This window comes from Bombus fervidus, chromosome 12 (genome assembly GCF_041682495.2).
Source record: "Bombus fervidus isolate BK054 chromosome 12, iyBomFerv1, whole genome shotgun sequence".
NCBI classification, from domain to species: Eukaryota; Metazoa; Arthropoda; class Insecta; order Hymenoptera; family Apidae; genus Bombus; species Bombus fervidus.
Window position 1 is genome coordinate 9,367,667 of NC_091528.1, and position 26,247 is coordinate 9,393,913.

General features: G+C 40.3%; 1 protein-coding gene and 1 long non-coding RNA gene across 2 annotated transcripts in view; one reads left to right on the forward strand and one right to left on the reverse strand.

The window, feature by feature from the left end:
- The window catches only part of LOC139993287 (uncharacterized), an 84,557-nt gene that overhangs the window by 6,836 nt on the left and 51,474 nt on the right, over positions 1-26,247 (reverse strand). The gene's annotated exons all lie outside the window — the stretch shown is intronic.
- Positions 878-25,623, forward strand: LOC139992815 (protein gooseberry). Its single transcript, XM_072014024.1, has 6 exons — positions 878-1,242; positions 10,808-11,121; positions 11,753-11,882; positions 19,953-20,124; positions 20,293-20,577; positions 25,294-25,623. The coding sequence occupies exons 1-6, from the start codon at positions 1,188-1,190 to the stop codon at positions 25,553-25,555; spliced, it is 1,218 nt and encodes a 405-aa protein (XP_071870125.1). The 5' UTR covers positions 878-1,187; the 3' UTR covers positions 25,556-25,623.

Here is a 26,247-nt window from a genome sequence, read left to right on the forward strand (position 1 = left end):
TCTGAACCTTACACGATCCCATTGGTCGAATCACGCGATGCAGCTTCTACCAGGGTTACCAAGTTTCGCGATCGACGTTCTGATTTTGATAAACAGAGTCGCTATCGTTACGAAAACGAACAAAACTTTCCAACGAAAATCAAAACCACCGAATAAAATAAGAGAAAATAAGAAATAAAATTGGAATATCCATACGTCCGATGAAAATTGTTCCTCGTTATCTATAGGTAGATACATTTTGTTCCTTATTTCATTAGCTCTTGCACCCTACCATAGTATTATTCAAATCATATTCTCATTCCTCATATCTTTTCTCGCTGATCCTAAACTGCCCAATAATCTCTCGTTCTTTCCTTACCGCTTATCGCATTAAAGTCCAAAGCTGTCTCGCAACGTAGCCCAAATTTGATCATTCGAAGATGGAGTTTCAAGATGTAGAAGCTTAGCTGATACGTGTAACCCTGTGTTTTAGCACATTATCGAGAAACGATCGCGTTCGATTAAACGTCATTACATTTAGCTACCGATCCTACCTCCACCGGTCGGACATCGAAAGAGCGTGAGGGTACGCGTGGAGAGCAAGCCGAAGAGGCCTGCGCTCGCGAAGGAAAGGAGAAAGTCGGGCGGAGTCATGGAAGAGACCACCTCCACCTTCAGGAGGTCACCTTCGAGGTGACCAATGCACCGCTCGACTAGAGCCATCAAGGTGCTCTTGGACCCAGACGTTCCCACCTCGACAGGGCCCCTGAACGAAGGCGGAGCCTTCTTTGCCCTCGGTGTTACCTCGGCCTTTCTTTTCCTTTCTTTTATTCTCAGCCTCCTTTGCCACCAGCCTCCGTACGAATCGGCAGCCGAACAGTTCGAGCCGAGACCCCGAAGCAAACAGGTCTCACGATCATTTTACTCGCATCCGGGAAAACAGATCCGTTTCCGTCATCCTAACCCCGACAAGACAGATCGTTTCGCGACCAGGTTACTCCAATTCCTTTTTCTGCAGCTCGTCTTTTTTCCTGCCGTCGTATCTTTATTGTAAGTTTCGTTCAAGTTGCGTGTGAAGTGATTGCAAGGGACAGTTGAAAGAGAATAGAAAGGAGGAACGGTATTTCGGTTACGTTTATTGATAACGTCTGGCGTTTTGTGGTGGCTTGGTGATCCAAGGACGGCTGAAGACAACGACGATTAGCTAGATGGCAGTCAGCACTCTGAACATGGCACCCTATTTCACTGGATATCCTTTCCAAGGTACGTGTGTTTGTTTGATGAGATGATCTCTCGTGTATGTTAATATTAGCACCATGGTCGACTACGGTAAAGAATTTGCATCGAAGAAATTGAAGCAAGTAGAACGTGGAAAGGTAGATAACGCGGGACATTAAATTACTTTAGCAACAATTGTTCAAACAGACATAATACTGTGAATATGTTAAATATTTATGCAACACTATGAGTTCGCCGTTTTAATTGCTTTGGTGGTTCCAGTGTTTAGAGGTTTTGTGTTGGAGCAATACGATAGTCTGGATAGAAATGTGTTTTAAAATCGTGGATAACTGAGATTTTGTTCCGAGTATTTCATTCTTCGTATTGATTAATTAATTAATTGATCGTTCTCACGTCTCCATTGTCTCTATGTAATTGGCCTATGCGTTATTTCTTCTCAAAAGAATCTCAACATGGTGTTATATATAATCTATAATATCAATGATTATTCATTAAGTGTTATTTTAAAGAGATATTAGTATCCTTTCTTATATAAGTTTATTAATTTATTTGAAGCAAATTGATAGAAGCATTCGTATTGTGTACATTATGGGACGCCGTTTTCTATTGGATACCGTCGCTAAACACGAGCCACTGAAGATCGTCCGGCGTCAAGGAAAACAGAAGGAACTCTCCTCGTTAGAATTACATAAACTCGTCGTATTTACGATATATTTATTCAAATTAAATTACGATATTTATTATTCAATTCCGCGTTACAACTTTACGTATTGAACATATAAGAAGGATTAATTGATCCAATTTCCTATGTTGTATATGCATCTTTAATCTTAAGAAACTTGCTTCTTCGTGGTTAAAGTTTAACTTAGAAGAGTTTGATATGAAATTAAAAATTCTAACGTCTATTTGTAAATTTATAAAAACTTTCATAAATATTATTTACGAAGATTAAGTACAAATTATTTTGTTTGCTGTTTTACGGAAGTATTTGTAATTATTCACATCGAGAATATTTATTACAGGTATTTCTTATTGATTGGCTATCTTTTTTTTTTTTTATCATAAGTTGTATATTATTAATTTTACACCTATTGGAAAAAGAATCGGTACAAAGGTTCGCAGGTATCGTACAAAGAGATGGAACGTTGCGTCGTGACATTTGTCAGCGGCGAAACGTTGAACTTCTTTCAGATCATAAGTTGTTGAGTGTAACGTAAAAAAATATGTGAATGAGTGTATTTAAAAAATCGGAAGTGTCAAAATTTGATGAAAGAGAGCCGTCGCTTACCGTTATATTCGACATCATTCATCATTTCCAGCGCGTATGTATCTCGGATGGTCCGATGCGTAAAAACTTAATTTATGTGATAACATAATAACGGTAGGGACGGATATCAAAAACACTTTATCACATAATGCATGAATTATGATTTCGTGTAATATCTGGCTTAATATTTTATAAATTTTAGACTCTATAACTTTCCCGACTTCATTTGAAATTATTCTTATACGCGTTGAACAATTTCGCGAAACTAATCTGTCATTAATATCGTTGAGTTTGTAATTTAATTTCATATTAAAGTTTATTAAATCGTAGTGTTCGATGATACGTAGATGTAACGTTTTTCTATGTTGTCCGCAGGAACATTTTCGAGTATCACCTTGCTGAAATTATTATTCTCAAATGTTAAACTTCCATGGTAAACGCTTATTTCGATTCTCTGCTCAAATTGTTATTACTTCCTTGTCTTCGATTGAAAATAACTCGGATATGAATGAATTAATTGGCAAATTCTAACGTTTGAACAAACTTAATAATAAATGGAATCATAGTCGAAATATGGCCTCGAGATCGATTGTCCCTGCAAACCGATGCAAATGAAGATCGCAGAAACGATATGCATGGAAACGAGGCTAAAGTTGACGTTTCGCATACCGACATATATCGACGTCGGTCTCCTCTTCGAGGCTGCTTCTCAAAGGGCAGATGGAACTTTTACAGCCGATGTTAATGGTTTTACGATGCGCTTCGAGTGAATTATTCCCCGCCCGTTAAACGCTTTTGCCTTTTTTTTCCCTTCCACGCCTCGAGTGACCTTCTTCGGACGCATTTCATCTTCGAGTTACGCAAACCGTTTAATTCGGCCCCGCGAAAGCGTGAATTAATTCGGGCCAGCGGAGTTTCGACCATTACCGATTCCCATCAGAAACGATGAAAGGTTTCGAATAAACGCGCGTGAAACAAGCGCACGCGCGTTTACGACTTTAATTCGCGGTCTCCATTATACAGGGTTGCTCAATTATCGTTACGAGAAACAGAAAATTCTTGTATCTATTTTATTTTTATTTTAACGAGCATGGGTGACTGAATTTGGGTCATTCTGAGGTGATTACGGCCAATTTTTTACGTTTGACGATCGTTTCTTACAATGTTGAACGCTTTCTTCGAAGAAACGTAGGATTTTAATCTTATCGTTATAACGAAGTCTACTGTTACATATTTTATAACAAATTGTAATAAAATGTCTTTTATGCAGTAAGATGCCTACAATTAATCAACGAGCGCGTAGTAATCGTATTTCATAGAATATACTTTCGTTGTGTCGATTTTTTAAACAATTAATACAACGTCCCCAAATGATAAATCGAAGAAAAAGGAGTACAGGTGTATTTGATTGTTCGATTTGGAAACTGTGGATCGTTATGCATTTATGAGAGAAAGTGCAAAAATTTTCAGACTGCGCGTAATATGTAAAGTATATATCAATTTGCATAACACGGTCTAGCTATTATTTTCAATTCCGAGGTCGACGACACGGTAAAAACAACGTATTACATTTTATTGAGTGATGAGAAACCGAATCTTTAATTTAAAATATCCGGAACACGTTGCTTTATATTTTTTTTACAACGTACTTTTCATTCCATCCAGCGTAACCTTAGAATGAAATATACAACACGATAAATCTTTATCTTACATACCGAACCTTATACGACGTGCTCTGACACATTCTTCAACACATAACTCAACCAGACTTTCTCCAGATCTTGCACAGACTGATCGTATTGTATCTTTAAATCCACGTCTATGTAAAAAATACACTTTGTCATTTAAATCGTTGCTACAAAAATCGCACAAGTTATTTGGTCTCCAGAAAATTCGTAGCATTTATGGTAGACGTTGTCGTGCGATGGGATTTGTATGGTCTATCGAATATCGAGCAATTAACGAGTGGATTAAACACGGCGATTAAACAGCAATACCTGAAATTTAACAGGAGAAGTTGATAGAAAAGCTTCTTCATCGAACAAAGTCAAACCCCTGTATCGACGAAGAAATATCAATTAAGCCCCATTCTATTAAATTCGTTCCAATATCCTCGTGTGCTTAATTTAATTAATTTACCAGTTGCAGAAAATTCGTCCAAAATCAGAGAATTGCGAACATTTGCAAACGAAGAACACAAAAATTGTCAATTTAACTTTAAACGAACCTGACAATCGTTAGATTTTAACTTTGCCTATCTGTACGCTTTTCCGTGCACGTGCGAACATTTAAAAACTAAATTGCATATTAAATAAAATTGTATTTTATTTAAAAAATCTGCCTGTGTAATTGTAACTTTTCAGCTTATGAAGAACGCTGTAACGGTACCGGAATAAGTCTCCACGAGTGTTGGAATAACCGTGTGATCGTTTCCACTTTCGTACAGGTCGTAAGAAAAAATACATCGCCCTCGCCAGAATAAGCACGAAATACACGCAGACCCATCGCGTTCGGGGTTAAACATCGTGCGTTCGGCGCCTTTTCTCGGTGAACGCGTATGCTACGTCTGGAAAGAAGTTCGGCTGTGAGGCAGGCCACGCTCGTGGGCGTCGGAACGTGAAAGAGTTAAAGTACGTAGCCAGAGCCGTGGGTACCTAATGTCTGATATCGGATAGGCCGCGGGCGACGGCACGTTGATTGAAGCCTTCGCAACTCGGAACTCACACCGAACGTTAAGTACATGCATCCTCTTGGTACATGCGGATACTCCCACTCAGGTACACGGCCACCTCTTCCTCCTCTTCTTCTGGGCTCTCAAATCGTTTCCCCTTGGCTTTTCATCGGGGCCGCCAGGCGAGCAGGCAACCAGCGATCGAGACACGTTCCCGTCCCGATTGTTTGCGCAATTCGTCATTTATCATGCGGTTACGAATGCTATTCGAAACGAACGGAATTGGTCATTGATTCTTGATCAACCGAGCTCGGAATGGTTAACGAGCGGTTTGTTTTGCCGGGTTTGGCCGCTCTGAAAAATCGCCCGGAACGCGCCGCGTTATGGATTTTAGGTTCGTTAGCTTCGTTAAAGTGCTGGCTCCGGCTGTTCTTATTGATTCGCTGTGATTTATTCCTCGTGGAGGTACGTTCGATGAGCTGGCACGTGAATTTTAGTTACTTCGTTCTTCGCTGGACTTTTCATTTTAATTTGATCGTTGTATTTCTAGATCGTCTTGGTTCTGTACATGTATATATACGTTCGCGTTTCTTGATCGACTTCCTTGTTCTGGTTTCTAGGGGTCAGTATCTTTTTTATACATACGTCAGCTGTTTTATAATATAATAAATGTGTTACGATACACACGATCGTTATTATATTTTCATACGTAATTCTAACATTTTCAATACAACGATAGACAGCCGCAAATAAGGTACAACATATAACAATGATTCTTTATTGTTGATGAGTGTTACATATTATTTTTCAATGTTTCCTATGTATCTATATTTTTATCGCGCTCTTCACAGTCTTGAAATATTTGTCCCTTTGCTTTCGATCGTTTGAAGTTATACCTGCGTCGAATAGAAATTGAATCTTTGCTTACTCGTGTTATAAATGTTACTAATAAGGGCAGTCTAAAAATACTGTTGGAGAACGAATTAGAGGAGAAATAAATGTGTGAAATGTAGGATAACGAATTCAGCAGATACAATAAATATGTCAGAGTAATGGACGAATGGTATTCTTCTTATGGATTGCCAATCTAAGCTACAATTTTATAGTAAAGTAACGTTTAATAACATCGAAAAGAAAAATTGACGTTATTGATGATAGAAGGCGTAGTCTGCTTCGTGCACACGAGATTTGATAAATTAAGTATACTTTATGGCCACTGGCTAGTCAAATGATATCTAACAAATACCAACACCATTGAAACTCGATAGCCTTAGGGTAAATTTTAATCATGCGAGTTGCGTCGAGCGAATTCAAATCGGGGAAGCCCCTATCGCTTCATATCGGCACGATCATGGATATTAGCGTGATCGCCCACAATCAATTACCTGTTATCAATAATTCATGCTGGAAATTATTTTCTCCATTATTCCGAACAGATCGGCCCCTTTTATCTTTTCTACAGGGTGGTCTTACCTCCGCCACCAGATACAAAGTTTTCAAGCATGTTAATGAGCGTCACACGTTTCTTGCTCTACATCTAGATTATACTTCAGCAAGTAGTTTCCATCGGAGGATCGAAATACGTTGAAAAACAAAGATAGAGAAGTTGCTCGTTCAAAGATATATTGTCCTGATTACGATAATCCTATGACACTAGTATCACATTCGTTTAACATCTGCCATCTTCGTAATACTACGTAACTTACGTCCATACTTTGAAAGATATGATACTGCTATCGTAAGAGAGAGATCGTTTATTTTATAATAAAAATTAATTGGCCGCTACATATTAACATTCACAAATCTAATCGTTCTAAGCAGAAAACATCCCAAAGTTAATCTGATCGCAATTTCACTATCCAAAAAGGTTTCTTCTTGAAACCCAACAGAGTCAACAATTTAAATTCTCTTTGACCCTCGATGTTAACCCATAGACATATTCCTCTCTTCCTTATTTCTACCAATTACCACTCGCCATCAACGAAGATCCACCTTGCTTCCTTCCTACTAGCCAACATGTATACGCGGTGTTCTACTACTTGTAAAACGTTACTACTTCTTTTATTACTACTACTATCCCTTTACTACCCTATTACTATTATACGAAGATTTTCTACGTGTCCTGCCGTGTCCACATACAGCGAATATGCGTGTCCACCATATGGTCGATACCTTCGAATCACAAGACCGCGTGCTCCTTCATCAACGTTCCAGCTACGTATATCCCTGACCTTTTTAAACTTCCTCGCATAATTCGTCCACGAAAAAAGTATACTACATCCCCGTAAAAAGGTCGAGGGATTAAAAATTCGAATATCGAGAAGACGTCCGACGAGACTAAAAAATTCCCAAGAATTACGTTCGTCGAAATTTCCACCTCTATGTAACGAGTTTCGGATAGCAGCTTCCTTTAAATCCTCTCAACCACCACGTATGTAGCGGATCACCGATCGCGAGTTATTCGAGTAGTCGGTGCGCAACAAAATTGCACTTACCATGCCAGTGCGCAACTTGTAACCGTGTTTCGCAATGGAGGACACATCGACCGGGTTATGCAGAAAATTTCACGTATTGTCGCGCCAGCGAAGTGCATGGGGACCCTGAAGAAGTGGCCACCCCGTGACCAGGTCCTTTCGCTCCGAGCCCGTTTTGGATCCCGCGCGACTCTCCTCGCGCGTACCGAGAGGAACGTGGGGCAAAGACGAAGACCGTGAAAAGAGAAAGAGCGAGTGAGATCGAGTCGGCGGCGGCGGTCGGCGCCTTTTGATCTTGCCTGTAATCCCGTCGGGCCCCGCGGCCTGACTGACGTCATGAGAGGTGTCCGAGGGCCGTGCGTACGCGACGATCCGCCTAAGAGTGCGCTGTGTGCGTTGCACGCGCTTGTGGATATGTCCTTACGCGCCTTACGGGCCATCGGGATCCCACCAAGTAGGAGGGAGGGGGATGTAAATCTCGCGGACTTGATGAATGACGAAACGGGACTACTTTGGCGGCACCAGAAAACGGCCGATGGAGACGATGGTGGGGTACATCTTTTTGAGTTATGCCGTGGTAATTAGCAGAAGTTTTCGTAGCAGGTGTTACGAAGGATTCGTGTAACGACAGGCCCATTACTACGATGATTATCAATTTTTAGCGAGTCGTTAGCCTCCACTATCTCTTTTTCTCTCGCTCTCTCTTCCGCTGATTGCCTATCTTTTCAGCATTCGAATCGCGGGCGGTTTCTTTATTTAGGACATTAATTGGGTCTTCTGCCTTCCTTTTCGATTACACGTGTAGTTTCTGCGTGTCGTTGTAACGTAACCCTTGCAGTGGGTGTCTTTTTAGGTGCTAGATAAAGTTCCTTTTTTATCAATTGTTGATTTCTTGATTGGTATCTCACGACGAATTCTCAGATACAGAACAGATTCGCTACGTTCGATGAAAATACAAACAATAATCCTGTTTCTGGCTCAATAAAATTCGAAGTCTAATTTAGTGAACGATACCTTTTGTTGATTGCGAAAACAGAAAATCTGAAGCGGAATAAAAATCACGTTTATTCATCTGTTAGCTGTGTTACCTATTTTTTTTACAAATTACACCAACCGAAATAAGAGTACGTCGATGTACGTGGAGCAAAAACACCGATTTCGAACCGTCGACTTGATCATTCGCAATCTTGTTCCTGAAATTGGAGGGGTGGATAACGATAAAGTGTCAGCGGATGCGAGAGCATAGAGTTCAATGTTTCGTCTAGCATTACTCTAAGAAATGAGACGTCATATACGAGAAGACTTACGAGAGCTCTCTCGCGAGAACACCCCCTCGAGCAACGTGTTTGAAACAATGGTTCTTTATCGCATCCAATTACCTGTGCGCGTCGTAAAGTTTATATCGCGGGTAGCACACCGTGCACTCTTGTGGTTCAGCGATATTTTTTTTTTTTTTTTTTTTGTTTCGATGCAGATTTACAGCGAATGTACAAATTGACGCGATAGAAATTAATTAAGTGCTACAGAAACCTGAATCATCTACACGCGCTGATAATTTTATCTTTGCGTGCGGTAATCGATGGAGGATCTTCGGTTCGATAATTTTCAATCTGTAAGTTATTCGAAACGAGATATGTGGGTGTTACTATTGTACGATGTTGAACGTTTTATTCTTTTCAGAATATCAGACGAGTACAACGTTGCGAACGATTACCGTAGTATTTATCTATTGCTTGTTTTAGAACTGCTTTGATTTGTATATTGCGAAGACAATGGACAAAGAATATACACAGAGAACACATTATTCTGCCCTTTTCATCATTTTAAAAATATCGCTTGTCTTAATATTAACACGTCGAGGACGTTAAAATGTTGCTTGTTTTGATATTAATATTAATTGATTTCTATAAAACTTGACGAATGTAGAGCATCTTTTATCGATATTATATTCTGTAGACATAATATTTGCATATAGCCGTATGCAAAACCATACACATAGTGTATGAGGTACGCGTTACTCTTCTCTTGCTTAGTCATGGATTTCTGTCTTACGTGCAGTTCTTTCTTCGCCAAGTTTCACGATGCGCTTAATAAAAGGACCGACAATAGCATCTCTTTCCTTCCCAAGTTCCTCCTTCGTATTCTTTTTCAAACGACTGCCGCTCCTTCCTACTTACTTTTTCGCTTACATTTTGCTGCCCTCTTGTTTCACTTCGTTATTATAATTAGGTTCGTTAAAGCGGTTTCTAATTGCAGGTAATTAGCGTTTGAGTGGCATTTCGCGTGACACCGAAATTTCTGGACAACTTTTGTAATACCGAAAAATGTTCGCTCTATGCCAGCGATGATTTGAGCTTTCGTATTGCACCGACTCTCGCTTTCAAATTGATTTAGAAGCATTTTTGCAGTGCATGTACGGTTTGCATGAAATTGCACGCGTGTTTCCATCGCTGGAATTGAAATCAAGGTTGATGATGACTTAGATGACTATCTGGACGTTTGATCGTGGTTGCTACTGTTAAACAATTTAAATATTTTTGCATCATCGACGCGTAAGTAATATTAGAATCTCGACTAAAATAGATGCTTCTATCATCCTTTGGATTTTCTTGATCTTGATAAAAAATTGCATGTTCTAGAAGAAAATTCCATAGAATTTAGTTTGGCAACAGCGTTTAAGGAAGCTGTACGCAAGTTGATTAAAAGACTTTCAGGAAACCAGGTCAACGCTATAAAGTTAGAACGTCGAAAAGCAGTTCAAGAAGTTTCTGCAAATGTGTTGCGCAATAGGAATTTCTTACAATTGTGCTGAGCTCGTGAAAAACCTAATTTAGGAGCAACCAACGTGTTTCATTCCCATTGCGTACTTAATTTATTGCATATTAACCCTTTCGTCTCTAATGAACTCTCTGCGACAGAGTACGTTTGTATAAACATCTTTCTATTCCCGGTGCTCAAACAAATTTAATGTTAAATCGAAACGCGAAGGAAATATTGAGTAACGCGATACTAGTATCAAATACGTACGTACATCCTCGGTTTGTAACAAGCGGTTCCTTTGAACGCCATATATGGTTTCATAGTCGTGACAGGGTTAACACGTGTCGCATCCACGCTAGTTCTCACGCCAAGTATCAATGCAAGTATATTACACATTTCCATCTTTCCTTTTTCCAGGACAAGGTCGTGTGAATCAACTCGGAGGTGTCTTTATCAATGGACGTCCACTGCCGAATCATATCCGTTTAAAAATCGTGGAAATGGCGGCAGCCGGCGTGAGACCGTGCGTGATCTCGAGACAATTGAGAGTTTCGCATGGTTGCGTGTCGAAGATCTTGAATCGATATCAGGAAACAGGATCGATAAGGCCAGGTGTGATCGGCGGTAGCAAACCACGCGTCGCGACGCCGGAAGTCGAGGCGAGAATCGAGGATATGAAGAGACAGAATCCTGGGATATTCACCTGGGAGATCCGCGAGAAATTGATAAAGGTCTGTTGATAATGTCTTTACGCTATCGATCACTCTGTGCAAAAATGTTTTATGATCTACAAGACAATGTTTTTATAATTACGCGTCATGGTTGTCAATCTTAATTAAACGACGTCGTTCCTCTTTTCCTGACGAATTACTTTAACGATTATTTATTAGAGACAGTTGATCGAAATAAGCTGCTACGTTTCAAATAAATCGGGATTTTGCTCGTTTATGAGGGGAAAATAATTAATTATAATTTCCTATTTCGGTCTGGTGAATTAGCACAAGAGTCGCTGTAGTAAGCAGATTGCTTGAATAGAATTCGATCGAACATTTTGTGATTGCACGAGGTTTCAACGCAGCTTCAAACGCATTACCACAATTCTAGCTGTACAGTGATTCAAAATACAAAACGAAAGTCGACGTGTACTTTATTTATAAAATTTCTAATATATCAAGTTTCTCGTCGTATATCATCTACCGTTGAAAGATTTCACAGTAAATTCTTGGAGAATTTTCAAAGCCATTATACGATCGTAAATTTGGTTAAATATTCGGAATACATGATGGAGGACGTAAAAGGGAAGAAAATAAAGTTTGATTAATTTCCATTAGTATACTAACTGGTCCAACGTGGTTCTGCCAGCAGGATGGTATCTGTGACAAAGCGTCAGCGCCGTCAGTTTCCAGTATCTCGAGACTTCTTCGTGGCCCCACGAATCAGACTCGTCCTGGAGATGATCCTCGAAGAAATCATTCCATTGACGGAATACTCGGTGAGACCATTTCTTTCTTTAAGATCATCGTCGTGTGATTCGATATTTAAAAAGGAAAACACCACCCGTACGTGGAAATCGATAGAGACGTACGACGCGTGTAAAATTTGCGAACATTGCCGCTGTTTTAACATCGCGTAAACAATCAGGCCGGCGTAAATGAAACGCTCGAGGTAATCGACCGATAAACGTAATTACAGCGTGCGGCTGCGTTAATTGAGTCAAGGTACCGTGGCGATAAATACCGCGTATATTTTGTACCGGCTGAAAAAAGCTGTAGTTCGTGGTATTACAACGCTCTTTGTAACAAATTACGTTATCTCAATGGCGAGAAAAATTTCTCCTCCTTCGGCTCGTTTTTTAATAGCAACTACTAGCTGCTACTACGTTTTCAGAATTGATTCCTCCTTGAAATTATATATAGAAGCAATTTATGGCTTATAGTTAACGTATCAGGCTTAATCCTCGTGTATCTACAGCACTCGTACTAAGAAGTATAGGACTAATTAAAAATTTCTTCTGTTAGATCGTTGATGAGAGACTTATAGAGTTTATTTTTTTTTTAATTAATGAGTCGTATTATCCTGACGATATAACGATCATCTCTTTCGTGATCTATTACTACAGTAAAAGATACTCGAATCCCATATAAAATAACTCTGAAAGATATTACTAATTATGGATCATCCGTATTGGCACGAAAGGCCATTACAATTATCCCCGAGAATATACGCATCTCTATATTCAAACAACCATAATGAATCGTATACGAGCAGTCGATCCACTACTCAAACTTCTTGTGTCTTTCTGTTACTGTATCCACTTTCTACCGTATTTATCTGCATACACGCAGCTCCAATTTGCCGTAAATACGACGACAACACTTGTCGACAATTCGCAACGTAGAGACCACGCGATTATACAGAAAATATAATCAAACGAAATTCTGCCTACAGACAAAGAAAGAAGTATGTAAAAGAGAAAAGGTATATGCGAAGAAAGCAGCATAATTTGATAAATTTCGTTTAGAAAAAGCTACAACGTAGCGGAAGGACAGCTCGATTAAAAATCAAGTAGAAGTAAATCAAATTTTAATAAATGCACGCGTCGGAAGCAAAGAAGGTAGAGTATAAAATAGAACAGGAATATTTAAAAAAAAAAAAGTAGCAGAATTTGATAAACATTGTTCAGCAAAAATATCACCGGAGATATACAAATATCTGCGAAAGTATAACTCGACCGCAAAATCTTCTCTTCCACAAAATCAGCAACGTTTCTTTAAATAAATCTATTCATCGGGAGGACTTTTGCTCGCTCGAAGGACTGAATAGTTTCGAGGGCAAGAGGAGATTAACGGGAATATAGGTCCAGCCGGCGGACGTAAAGGGAGTTCCTTTCTTTTTTATTTATTGGTGGCGGTGAAGCTCGCGAAGAAATATTAGGCGTCCCGTGGTGCGTAGATGTGTCGAGTTTATTACCTTGTCGGGAAGATTTAGTTTTGATTAGATGTACGCCGGGGAATTGCAGCCCGATGTAAGAACGGCTGGATGGCCTACCTGTTGATCGGTTTGCACCGCGCCGCGCACAAATCTTCATTTCGTCCTCGGTCAAATTACGTTGTACCGGCTGGCTCGAGAATCCGGAATGCGTTATAAGGCGTTTTCTAAGTGAAATGTTGCATGATTTAGTAAAGTTTGTATTCCCACGATCATATCCTCCGTAGAAGAAAATAGCACTGCTATACCAGCGAGCTACAATTGCACTTCCTTCTGAGGCAATAATCTCTCTGCGTATACTTAATCACGTGAATCGATTCTTCTCGTTTTACTACGGATATAAACGGCGTTGCTTGGGAAATGTTTGAGAAAATTAGTTTGTTGCGGCTAATGATCGTCCTAAGTAAGATTTTTTTCTTTTTTTTAACGGCGGAGGAAAGAGTTGGAAAAGTGTATTTTAGCTTAAAATATCCTTCTTCTTATTTTTCTACGGAATAACTGTACGATTTCTTCCCTCGGTAGTTTGCGCATATACGTCTTTCTCCGTATTTCGGCAACACTTGCGAATTTATTTAAAAAGAAGAAAAATTAATGTTGTAAAGCGTCGAACAGTGGTACTTAAAAAGCAACCTCGCAATGGCTTCGTGATTCCAGTTATTCTTCTTGTCTTTGAGATAAGAAATTCGACGAGGTTTGCCATTGGAACTTGAAATAGTTTAGCTATGCGTAGTGTTAGAACGAGAGGGAAAAGTGGATAATTAGAAAAATGAAATAATATACTTTGAAGTTGGATTTTTTAACAGGTTCTCTTTAACATTTAAGATAAGGCTTTAATAAATGATAGAATCCATCGGAATTCGTTTATTCGTGTATTATAGGCTCACGTCGATATTACGAAGCATAAAAATGTAATTAATTAACCGCTATGGCGGATGATACGATATAAAATTGAAATAAAAGACCGGAGTATCGTATCCATCGCCGTGTTGACGTGCAGTCGACGTAATGTCAGGAAGGATAAAGAATCTCTTTGAATACTCTCCCCATTGGATGTAAAATCTTTATGGATCTTTTCATTCCTGCTTTTACACCACGTAAGGGCAATGAAGTCTTTTGAAACATTCGATCGCGGTTGTGGGTTTTTCGGAGATTTGTATAGAAAGAAAAATAGATATACATATATAAATGAAAAATAATAAGAAGTAACGTTACGTAAGTTAGGATTTTAACGCTGCTGGCTGTGATAAATGAAAGGAATTAAAATTATTCTATCAGATTACACTCTTCTATACATATACTTGTAACGCACTAAATTTGCAAGAATTAGAAGCGCTGTAAATTACGACGGTAATTTTCTACGGATGAAATATTTTCTCACAACTAATTTTCTAATTTTCTTCTAACAAATGAGCTTCCCCTAACTGAAACGAACAACGTCGAATTTAATCACTGCGCCAGAAATACTTTTTTCTTTTTTTATTAAAGTTAGAAAAATTAAAAATGTCTGTCTTGTTACACCGATACTAATTAACTTTATCTTTTTATACCCACTTCTACGCCCACGCAAGGTCCTAGTTTTTTATTTGCTCTCTATTCCTACGTTGACATATGAAATTATAAGTGCTATTATAAAGTAGCAATAATATCTACCCCGTTTAATTCCACTTACGTTCGAACACTTGGCCGAGCATTCTCATCCTCGTTAAAAATTAAACGGCCAGTTAGTACAAAACGGAAAGCTAGAAAGCAGCACGAAGGGAAAAAATAGTAGACAGAAGAAGGTAAGAAGAAGAGGTAGAAGGTCGGTGAGAGCCAGAGCAGAGAAAGAGAGGACACGGAGAGGAAAAGGTAGAGCGTGTACACACGCGGCGTGTGGTCTCTCGTGCTCCGTATCCGGCTGCCTCTAATCTTACAAACCGCCAACACCAGAGCGAGCCTGCCGTTTTCTTCGAGGAACAACAGGGTCCGACTCTATTGATTTAGATGTTCCGCTGATCTAAAGTGGTAGTCAAGCGAAACTGTCAGGGATAATGATAATAACTGTCTGCTTCCCTCGACAGTAATTGTTTACACGGTTTTGGACGATTAACCCTTTGCGGTTCTCTGTTTCACTTTATACCGTCGATATTCATCATGTCCTTTGTAATTTAACGATATCGTTTCGTCGAGTTCAACGAATTTTCGTTACGTTTAACGAAACGCGAATAAAATTTGATAAGGTACATTAATTTCAGATCGGAGTTCTTTTGCAAATCTCGTGAGACGGTAATTTCTGAATTTCGTTTAGCGAAGGATTCACTTGAGCTCATCTTTTTGATTTAGGTCCGCGCTATGGACCTGATCGCTTATTTCATATTTTTTCTTTACTCTATGTTTGCAAATTTTGTAAATATACAACTTTGATGTTGCACATGTAACGAGTCAGACTATTAAATTATTTTATTATTTCATTTATTATTACGTTTGTTGCTGTACGTTGGGAGAAAACATTGAGAAGAAGCAAAAAGACATCTTCTTCTCGCGAGAAGAATTTAAAGCTGGAAAAGCAATATCCTGCACGACATTGTAGAAAGAGTTACACGATTTTATTCAAAGAAGTCGTCGACGGTGTAGCTTCGATTTTCGGGCGAGAAACGTTCGTCGTTGCGTTAAACGAGTGAAAAAATCATGCAGTTTAAGTAAACAACGAACGATCAAGATATTTTTCGTTATTTGTTGAAACAAACCACGATATAAGCGAGCGTTGACTGGCCGTGGAAAGCGTGAAGGCTTCGAGAAGTGGTTAGATGTTCTGCTCAAACCGTCACGAGGATTTACGGCTGCGGCGAGGTCTTTAATCTCGAAGAAACCGCCGTGCACTTCGCGGCGTTCAACTTCATGAATTCGAGAGCTGACGTTCGCGCAGGTGCTATTGATTTAGACGTTCGTTCCCGTCGATCGATCGACTTAATTCAGGAATCGACGCATAAATTGCCGTGTCTGAGTCGAAAGGGAAAGAAAATGTAAAAAAACTTTTGCACGGACGCGAGCGAACCTGCGATCACGATTTAATTCGCCTATCACTTTAACGAAATGCAGAAAAAATATACTTTCGTGTAATTTTTTTAAACATTAATCTTCAGTGAGCTTCCAAAGGTTCGCAAACTCCGATCACAACTTAAACATGTGCGTCTAATAATCAAACTTGAAACACTATAGCTTCGTTAGTTCAGGGGACTGGAACATGAAAGTTTCTGAGGAATATTTCGAACGAGGATCTTCCTTTGGAGGGACATTTTTAAAATCGAACAATCATAAGAGTCAAAAAACTCTTCAGTGAGCTCCCAGAGGTTCGCAAACTCTGATCACAATTTAAACGCGTCTAATAATCAAACTTGAAGCACTATAGCTTCGTTAGTTTAGGGGACTGGAACATGAAAGTTTCTGAGGAATATTTCGAACGAAGATCTTCCTTTGGACGGACATTTTTAAAATCGAACAATCATAAGAGTCAAAAAACTCTTCAGTGAGCTTTCAAAGGTTCGCAAACTCCGATCACAACTTGTTGAAGTGATCGACACTTCTAGGAAAACTCTACATCTGGTCTTCGGTTTTCTCAAGCGCCGAGGTCATCAATAGCGCATAGACAAAAGAATGCGTCGACGACAGGCCATAAGCGGCACACGTGCGACGTTGGCTTCAGCGTTCTTTTAGTCTCAGGGTAACATTGCTAACGTGCGGATCTGGACCAGCTTACATTGTATTCCACGCTTTGTACTTTACATTCACGATAAATATATACTTTCAATACCTTACAATTTACCCACGCGTTTCTTTGATTTCCACATATATCGAATAACCCTAACGCAACTTAAACATATGCGTCTAATAATCAAACTTGAAACAGCATAGCTTCGTTAGTTCAGGGGACTGGAACATGAAAGTTTCTGAGGAATATTTCGAACGAGGATCTTCCTTTGGACGGACATTTTTAAAATCGAACAATCATAAAAGTCAAAAAACTCTTCATTGAGCTTCCAGAGGTTCGCAAACTCCGATCACAATTTAAACGCGTCTAATAATCAAACTTGAAACACTATAGCTTCGTTAGTTCAGGGGACTAGAACATGAAAGTTTCTGAGGAATATTTCGAACGAGGATCTTCCTTTGGAGGGACATTTTTAAAATCGGACAATCATAAGAGTCAAAAAACTCTTCAGTGAGCTTCCAGAGGTTCGCAAACTCCGATCACAACTTAAACATGTGCGTCTAATAATCAAACTTGAAACACTATAGCTTCGTTAATTCAGGGGACTGGAACATGAAAGTTTCTGAGGAATATTTCGAACGAAGATCTTCCTTTGGACGGACATTTTTAAAATCGGACAATCATAAGAGTGAAAGAACTCTTCTCTTTGGAAGATCGATTTTATTTACTCCGTGTAGATGCGCGCAGCCTCTTAACTCTTTCCAGTACAAGAAACCGAGGAAGGTTTTAATTCTACAAAAAATAGTTATATAACTATTCTTTGTTATTTAAGCGATGCATTCAATCTTCTTGAAAATTAAAAAACAACGTATTTGGTATTTTTTAAGAAAATACTTATGGAGAGTAGGTTGCTGGATTGCGATACTTTCGATGCATTGCCACGATAATCTAAAGGAAATTGGGCAAAAATCAGCAGTTCCAATCTCTCAGTTACAAAGTGCAGTATCATTAGTCATGAATAACTGACATTAATAGATATACAGCGTCTCGTACGCTTCAGCATTTGAAATGTAATTACAGAACAATTGGTGACGATTAGAAAGGGTGGATCGTAGCTGGTGGTAAGTACAATTGGGAACAGAGTTATTCTGTGTGAAAAAAATAAGTCGAAAGTATGGAATAAAATTTTTTCGTACGACGCTTCGTTTCTGAGAAAATCGAGTTTGAAAATTTGCCAAGAATACTTAAACCTGGCTAGCCGTTATTATTCGTGCGAAAATAAGTCGTAAATGTAAAATAAGATTTTTCGTTCAAGACCTCATTTTCAAGCCTCATACTCCACGCTTTTTACTTATTTTCGCGTGTAGTTTAACTCCTGTCGATTACTCTTGTTCAGTTCGGAACTAGCCAGTTTTACGTCTACTTGTCGTATCTTGGAACTCGTTTTTCTCAGAAACGGGGCGTCGTGCGAACAAATTTTACCGCATATTTCCTTATTTTGTCTCGTGGAATAGCTCCCTACCCAATTGTGCCACTTTTTACACCTACCACTTTGCATTTCTCTTTATCTGACACCTGTTGTCTCGATATATCGTCCGCGCTATTGCAGCAAATTCGACAAGAATCCACTGACCCTACGCAATTGTTAAATACAATCAAACTTGCCTTTGCAACGTATTCACTCTGACGGCACAACCGTTCGTCTCGCAACAATTGCAAGATAGAGATTAGAAACAATACCGGCGATACTCGAAAGGGTTAAACGAAAGGCTGCAGAGAACGAAAGGCAGAAACGTTAGAAGAGGCGCGCAATTACGTTGTCGTAAAACTCGACGTCGATTGGAGAGACGAAAGAGTTTCCGGTACGGAGCCTCGCGAAGCCAGACGAAAGGAAGTATCTCGTGGACGTTGGACAGGCTTTCGTTTAGCTCGGGTGGGACGGGACATGTCAAAGAACTTAATTTCTTCGCGGCGGACCCTAATTTCTCCGGTGTTTTAGTTTAGTATAGGTTCGGCTGGCACGGCTGTAATCAGGAGGGTCTTAATGGTGGGTTGCCGAGTCCGGCGTGTGAACTGTGGGCGTGAACGACTCGCTTCCTATCTTCGGTATCTGACGTGCAGCACGTGCTGGACTGGGAGACCTTCTTGCCGCTATTAAGAAGCGTGCTCCGTAACATCTCGCCGGGATCTCTTGGACCTTTAGCGTCGATTCCTTTCGTCGATAAGAGCGCGGCTCCGTCCGCCGCGTTCCCTGGAATTTTCAATTCCTCCTCTTTCGCGTGCCAAGCAGCAGAAAACGCCGCTTTTCATAATTAATTTCATCACGCCTGCGTATACGTATCGTGATTGAGAGAAATCTTTCGATCGTTCGTGATAACACACGCAAACGACTTTTTCCTTCTATTTCCTCATTCGCAGATTGCTTAAAAATAGGAGATTCGCTTTTTAGTATCTTTATACTGTTGGGTACCAGAAATGATCTTTGCTGAGATAATTTGATATTGCGCAAAGTGTTTATCGCGATAATTGATGACAAGATTTTTCTCACGACTGTAGGTTGAAAAATAGGTTGAGAGTAATAATTGGGCCCTGTGTAGGGTTTCGTCGAAATTATGGGAGGAACGATTCTTTACGTATCGTTCGAGCTTACATTACGTGTCTAGCTGACATGATCGAAACCATAGTTTTGTATAATGTACTATAGTCATTGAAAATTGACTTCTTACTCCGGTTCAAGTGTAATCCTAGGCTGATACAATTGCAGTTTTAAAAATATTTGTATAACTAAGTTGCGACAAACGAGAAGAAAATAGTTTGATACGAAGGAAGGATTGACATTGTTCTTATATTGTTAATTAATATTTTTATTTTACATTCTGATTTTAGGAGGCAGCAGTGGCGATGACTCGGACACAGAGAGCGAGCCAGGAATCGCCTTGAAGAGGAAGCAACGTAGAAGCAGGACCACGTTCACTGGAGAACAACTTGAGCAACTTGAAGCAGCTTTCCATCGAACACAGTATCCCGACGTGTATACCAGAGAAGAGTTGGCACAAAAGTACGTGGAATTTTTATCTTTTTACATAAATGTTAGTTTGTATTCTTATTGGTTTATACAAAATACAACGACCGATTCAAATTGTTATGATTGAACGAGCAGCATCGTGAGCAGGTAGTTTCTACGCAAAACGATCGGCTCAAAATCTCTTTCTCGGTTTCGTTGCAGAACAAATTTGACAGAAGCACGCGTGCAAGTATGGTTCAGTAACAGACGAGCCAGGCTTCGCAAGCAGTTGAACAGCCAACAGTTGAACGCCTTCAACACAATGAGCTTGCAATCGTTTCAAACTCAACATTACGGTAGCAGCGCTGAAAGTTATCAGAGCTATGGCCAAGCATCGGTAGCTGCAGCCGCAGCAACCACGGCTGGTTATCCTCAACATTACAACTATAGCGAGAATTACTACGCTGCTCAGCAACAATGGCCAAGACCGACTGCGGAGAATTACGGGTAAGTTACTATTTATCAAAGACTTTTATTAAACGAGACGATAAAACGTAGGAGCCAGTGAGTGATAAATGTTAGAACCGATAGAATTTGATAGAATTCATCGCCTGTCTGAAACACGAAATACAAAGTTAAACGAGATAGCAAAGAGAGGCGGTGATTTTAACGTTGGAATATTTTCTAAAATTATCGTTTGCTCAGAGAACTTTTATTTTCCAAGTTGCACCATCGCGTTATGTTTCGATGCTTCCTTTTAAACGTATTTTCGCTTCTCTCTCCTCATAAGAATTATCATATTCTTGTAAGAATCCCGCAAAACGATCTATTTTTGACATCTGTGTCTCATTTCCATATTACCAGGAGAAAGTTTCCCATTTGTAATTCTGCGCGCTATGAACATAATCGTAAGTCGGGAAAATATTAATTCGGTCGAGCTTAAAAGTCAGAGAAGGACCCCCCACGAGGTCCACTGTCGAAGCAAAGTGCACGTTGTCGGGGTAGAGATACATTATCCCGGGCGTTTAAAGCGGGCGAGCCTTACGGAGGGGAAAGCTTTAGTAGAAAAAAGGAAAGAAATGCGGCAGATACTCGGTGAGGAGAAAGAGCGAAGGCAGCCTGTGCTCACAGGGTGTTTCGAACAATTAATTCAGCCATTGTGGCGTAATAACAGGTTGGCGAAATGCTCGCCTGCTGCAGCGTGCTGTTACACGCCGAGTGCAGAGGCCAATTCGCTGCAGCGCAGACCGCAAACGACGAAAGTCCCTAGGAGAAAGACGAACGAAACAGCGAACCGGAGAGCGTAGCGAGAAATTGAAAGCGGAATCTGAGAATCTGAAACTGGAGAAAAGGAAAAGGAAGGATTAAATCCGCGACAACCTTTTCACTATACGTGTCATGTGCAATCTATTGGTCGAAAATTTGGCACTTATTCGACAAGGGAAGTTGGTCTTTTAACGAACAAGTATCGAATCAAATGTTTGAAATCGATATGTAATTATACAGCGAAAAGATTAGATTTCATGGATGGATTAATCGTTGACAAAATACATATCGTTCCTTCCTTATCCTTAGATTCGTCTCTATAGTCTTTTCAAATTTCCCTATCTTTATTCCTCTTTATACGGTTACGAGTGTGTTTAGTCATTATTTCATAAGAATCTGCGTAACATTATAGTTGTTAAACTGGAATATTTTAGCATATATTGAAAATTAGAAATATATCAGATAAGATACTCCAATGAAAGAATCAGGTGTCTGATAAGACGAAATATTACGATACCCATGGTGTATTAAAGTAGCACCCAGCTTTAACAAAAGAGATCTATGAACAATGATTACTATTTGCAAATTTAAAATGCAAACGCGACGATACACGATTCGCTTGATCTCCATCGAAGCTACCAAAGACAGGAAATAACAGCGAACTACGCTACTCTCCGATTTGCTTTGAAAGTCATGAATATTAAAGACGATTCGAAACTCTGGACCAGCGTAACGTACCACGCGAATAGCTAAAAACAGACGACGAAGAAATGACGAGCGTCGAACTGTTTCGAACCGTACGAATCTCTGGGCGATGGAATCCCTGAAGAGGAGAATCGGTCGAACGAGCGGGGAAAAGCAAAGAAAATAACGAGAAAGCGACGCGCGGTGGATGAAACAGGTGAGACGAAAGACTCCCCGAGGAGGAAAAGAGAAGAACGAGAAGAAGGCAGACGAGGGAGAGAAAGAGAGTTGTTGGCTCGGCACGGCGAAGCAGCCGGGACCCCACCGACACGTTTTCTGTGTGGTCCTCAATTATGTTGCTTCTTCGGCCCCCGTAATGAAACGCTACCGGCTAATAATCCAACGCGGGTCTTGATCTTCGCCGATGATCCAGCTTTAACCGGGGGACTTCGTGGCCTCTGCTTCACCCCGGAAGCGGTTCGACCTCGACTGCCACGATTTTCGGGTCTGCCTCTACGAAATTCCACCGACACCGTAGACATTACCGCGGACCATTTTTCATTCGTTTTATCGGCCTCGTGGTAGCCGCGCGATCGCGGAAATCACATCGGGCAAAAGATTACGCCACGCGATTCGATTCAGCTGAATATCAACGTCGTTTGAATTTCGCGGCGCACCGCTTTCAAGGTGCACGCGTTTTATGGATATCCATTTGCGTTTATACAGGCGATAATCATCCTGCCAGCCGTTCTCTCCGTTGTTATTAAAAACGAACGCCAAGCATCGGAAATATAATGAAGTAGCGTTTTGCTTTTGGTTAATTGACTTTGCCGGAGAAGGACAGCAGGCATTTTATGCGACAGTAGCACGTATGCGTCGTTCCGATGAAATTTTACAGGGAATTGGGATGTTTGAGGAGCAAAACGACACCGAAGCACGAGAGGAATATTAATGGTTCAAAATATAGGAAGCTTTGGAGCGGCCAAAACAAAGGAAATTCTATTAAACGCTAACGCGATCGTTGTTAGAGCAGTCAAAGATATTTCCAATTTCATGTTTTATATTTTGAAATTTTCTTTCGCTGGTGAATCATAACAAATTACTTTCGAAGTCTCTGGTCATGTTCTGTCTCTGGTGTAAAAACGTCAAGGAATAGTTACACTCGTGTAGTCTTTCCTCTGTTCATATAAATAGGTGAAAATTTATTTTTTCTAGATATTTATTATCTCGCTACACGCCAATGATCTAATTATAGGAAGACTGCAGTTACACGTAAGAAGATTATACTTGAAACAAACAGCACAAAGCTAAGTGGAATTCACTGTTCTTGTTAGAGCGATACCATCGACTTCCCTCGCTATCTGCGATCGAACAACAGAAACCTACGCTCGGATAAAGATATTCGAAGTTGGTTTAATCAACGGCAAGATATCTCTTCGGTAAAGAATCCTCGTATAAAGGAAATTTTAGGATGTTTCGCCGAACGTAAAAATTTCAAACCAGCCCATCTGTAAACGCCTTTTGTCAGACAAATTCTCTAGCCGCTCGCCTCTGCCTTAATTTCAGCGAGCGTCGATTATAAATTATTCGTTGCAGCTAAAGTTCGCTGGAATTCATTAACAATTCCATAGAGCTGAATATGATTTGTAGCGTTGGTTGGCTAGAGGAAAATAGATTCGTAGAGCACACGGGGACGGTCGATAAATCGTGCAGCTTCCGCTGTACGGTTTCCTAGAAGGAATTAAGGTGCAAGGACGAGAGAGGACGAGAAAGGACGAGAAAGGGAGGACGAGAATACGACGAAGGGAAAAGGCGCGCGGATAAAGGAAGAAGAAAGGAGAGAGAGGAATTAAATGGTTCCAGCATCGGCACGCTTTAGGGTCCTTAACCGTGCTGCTGTGCCGAAACGGTCAAAAGGGCCGCTACTCCGTTTTGAAATCGGTTGTTGGCAGCCTCGACACGCCCTAAACGATTCGTACTCGTACGTGTGCGAGCGTGAAGCTCGCTGCCTTGCCCCGGTATCGGTTTGCAAACGAGCAGCGAGCTTTGATTGCACGGCGAAACGAGGGAGAAGTTGGCCGGCGGTTACTTTGAGACTCGCGAGAAACGAAAAGAGAATTTCATCGGGAGGTTATACGCAGGCGAAACTGCCCCGCAGTTTTAATACTTTGATACGGTCGCGCCTGCGCTCGCCAGGAACGCCGCGTCGTCGACCTGCTTTACATTCAGCGCAACATGCGTATGAATTTCGCTACCTTCTACGTTCCCCGTCTCTCGCGATCATCTCATCCGCGGATACTCACGATGCGCGTAGATCTGCGCTTTATCGGCCGTGATTCTTTTAATACGCCACCGATGACTCTCTAAGATCGGAGATTCTTTCTTTTTGTCCTATCGATCAGATTGTTAGGTAATCAGCAGATGCTGCGAAGGAGTTTCGTTTTCAGGGTAAATTGAAATGCTTGAGGTTTAGAGAAATTAAACGTGTACAGATAATACTTCCGTGATATAAACTACGCATAGTTGGGGCAATAAACATGCTCCGTTCGCTTCTCCTTCGAATCGTAGATGTAAGATAGGATCATAGGTGGTCCTCTATTACGTTTGTTAATTAATCTCGTAGAAAACGTGGTACTTATCGGAGAAAGGAAAAATTGGTTTATACGTTCGTGCGGGATAACGATTCGAAATACGCAGAAAATGTCTGTGAAAGATACAAACTCGCAGAATCGCAGAAAGTCGATTAACAATTGTAACGTCTAGGATTCTTCGATTGAAGCTTCATCGAGGAAGTTTTACAAAGTGCAATTCTGATTTGCAGAGATATTTATGCGAAATAATAAATTCTTCGCTATCGATCGCTGAAATCGAACGTTTGTTCGTATAGAAACTTCTCTTATACAACGACGTATCGTTTTAATTACCAGGATCGATATTATGTGAGGAATCAAACAAATTTGTATCGCTATGTAGTTAGTTACACTTCCCTTTATTTTTTCCTTCAAGAGTAGCTGATGATCGCACCAGAGAAGTTTATTATATGACGTACATAATACCAGGGTACAGGTTGATTACACGTATAGCTAACATAAACGATTTTTCAACTAAATAACTTCAGCAGCGCTACACTCACGCAGTCGCACATAAATTTCCCTTCTCTGATGTAACAGAAGTCGGAGACTGTAATTACGACGATTAACTCTGCCTCTCCTTATCCTTGAACAAACCCGAGAAAACATCCATTGCAGAGCTCCGTTTCTTTTTTCGTTGCAGATTGTTCAACGCCTCTCACTACGGTAGCAGCAATCTGGCCTCTAATCTCACTACCAGCAATTTGAATCTAGGTAGCCTGAGCGGCAGTGTCAGCCCTACAGCGTCCAATATGAGCGCGTGCATGGTCCAGGGTGCGTCTTCAGGGGTGCCAACCCCGGCAGGGATAAACCATCACGTAACACCCCACAGCCCCAGCGAGGCGAAGAGCGGCTACCCTTATCTGGGTGGAATCGAGTCGCAGGTCTGTGGCAGAGTTCACTGAACCCTGGTATACAGTTAAAATGGCAGAAAGAGAAAAACGAGAGTCCAGTAACCGAATTCTTTCTCCTATCTAACTCCCTTCCAGAGGATTACACTAAATTCATAGAGAAACGTGGAAGTTCTAGAAAATCGTCAAAAAATTATTCTTCCGCCGAGATCTTTCATTTTCGAATTTACCATATAAAATACGTAACGTCATAGGAAATATATAACGTTACAGTGGAGGTTTATATGGCGAAATTTACGTCGTGAAGAAACGATTTTGTCTGCAGGGAAGAATAAAAGGCGATTTTTTAAGTGATATAAATATTACGTTTGTACATTGTTTCGCGGGAGAGATGCTCTCTTTCGAGATCTTAAATTATAATCTTAACGCCTGCCACGATGCAAATATGTATATAGTATAACGCTGCTGTAAGCCTCTATTGTTTTTATTTTTCTTTTTCTATTTGTAGACACGCAATGTATATATAGTATCTGTTGAATCTTAAGATATCTTAATTCGTTTTAGCTGTTTCGAGTTATCGTTTCCTTCCGAGAGAAGATTTGTAAAATGTTACACGAGAAGGAGTATCTTTAAGTGCACATATTTATTCGATAATGACGCGAATAATTGACGTTAACGTTTATTTCGATCTTACAAACGATGAAACCTAATTCTCAGCTGTTTTTGTTGTTAAAAGAAATTATGCC

What these genes read in the sequence shown, in the direction of transcription:
- LOC139992815 (XM_072014024.1), top strand. Translation starts at nt 1,188, where the DNA reads ATGGCAGTCAGCACTCTGAACATGGCACCCTATTTCACTGGATATCCT. An exon ending in CACTGGATATCCTTTCCAAG is followed by an intron (nt 1,243 to 10,807) that starts GTACGTGTGTTT and finishes TCCTTTTTCCAG; the next exon opens with GACAAGGTCGTGTGAATCAA. An exon ending in TCCGCGAGAAATTGATAAAG is followed by an intron (nt 11,122 to 11,752) that starts GTCTGTTGATAA and finishes TGGTTCTGCCAG; the next exon opens with CAGGATGGTATCTGTGACAA.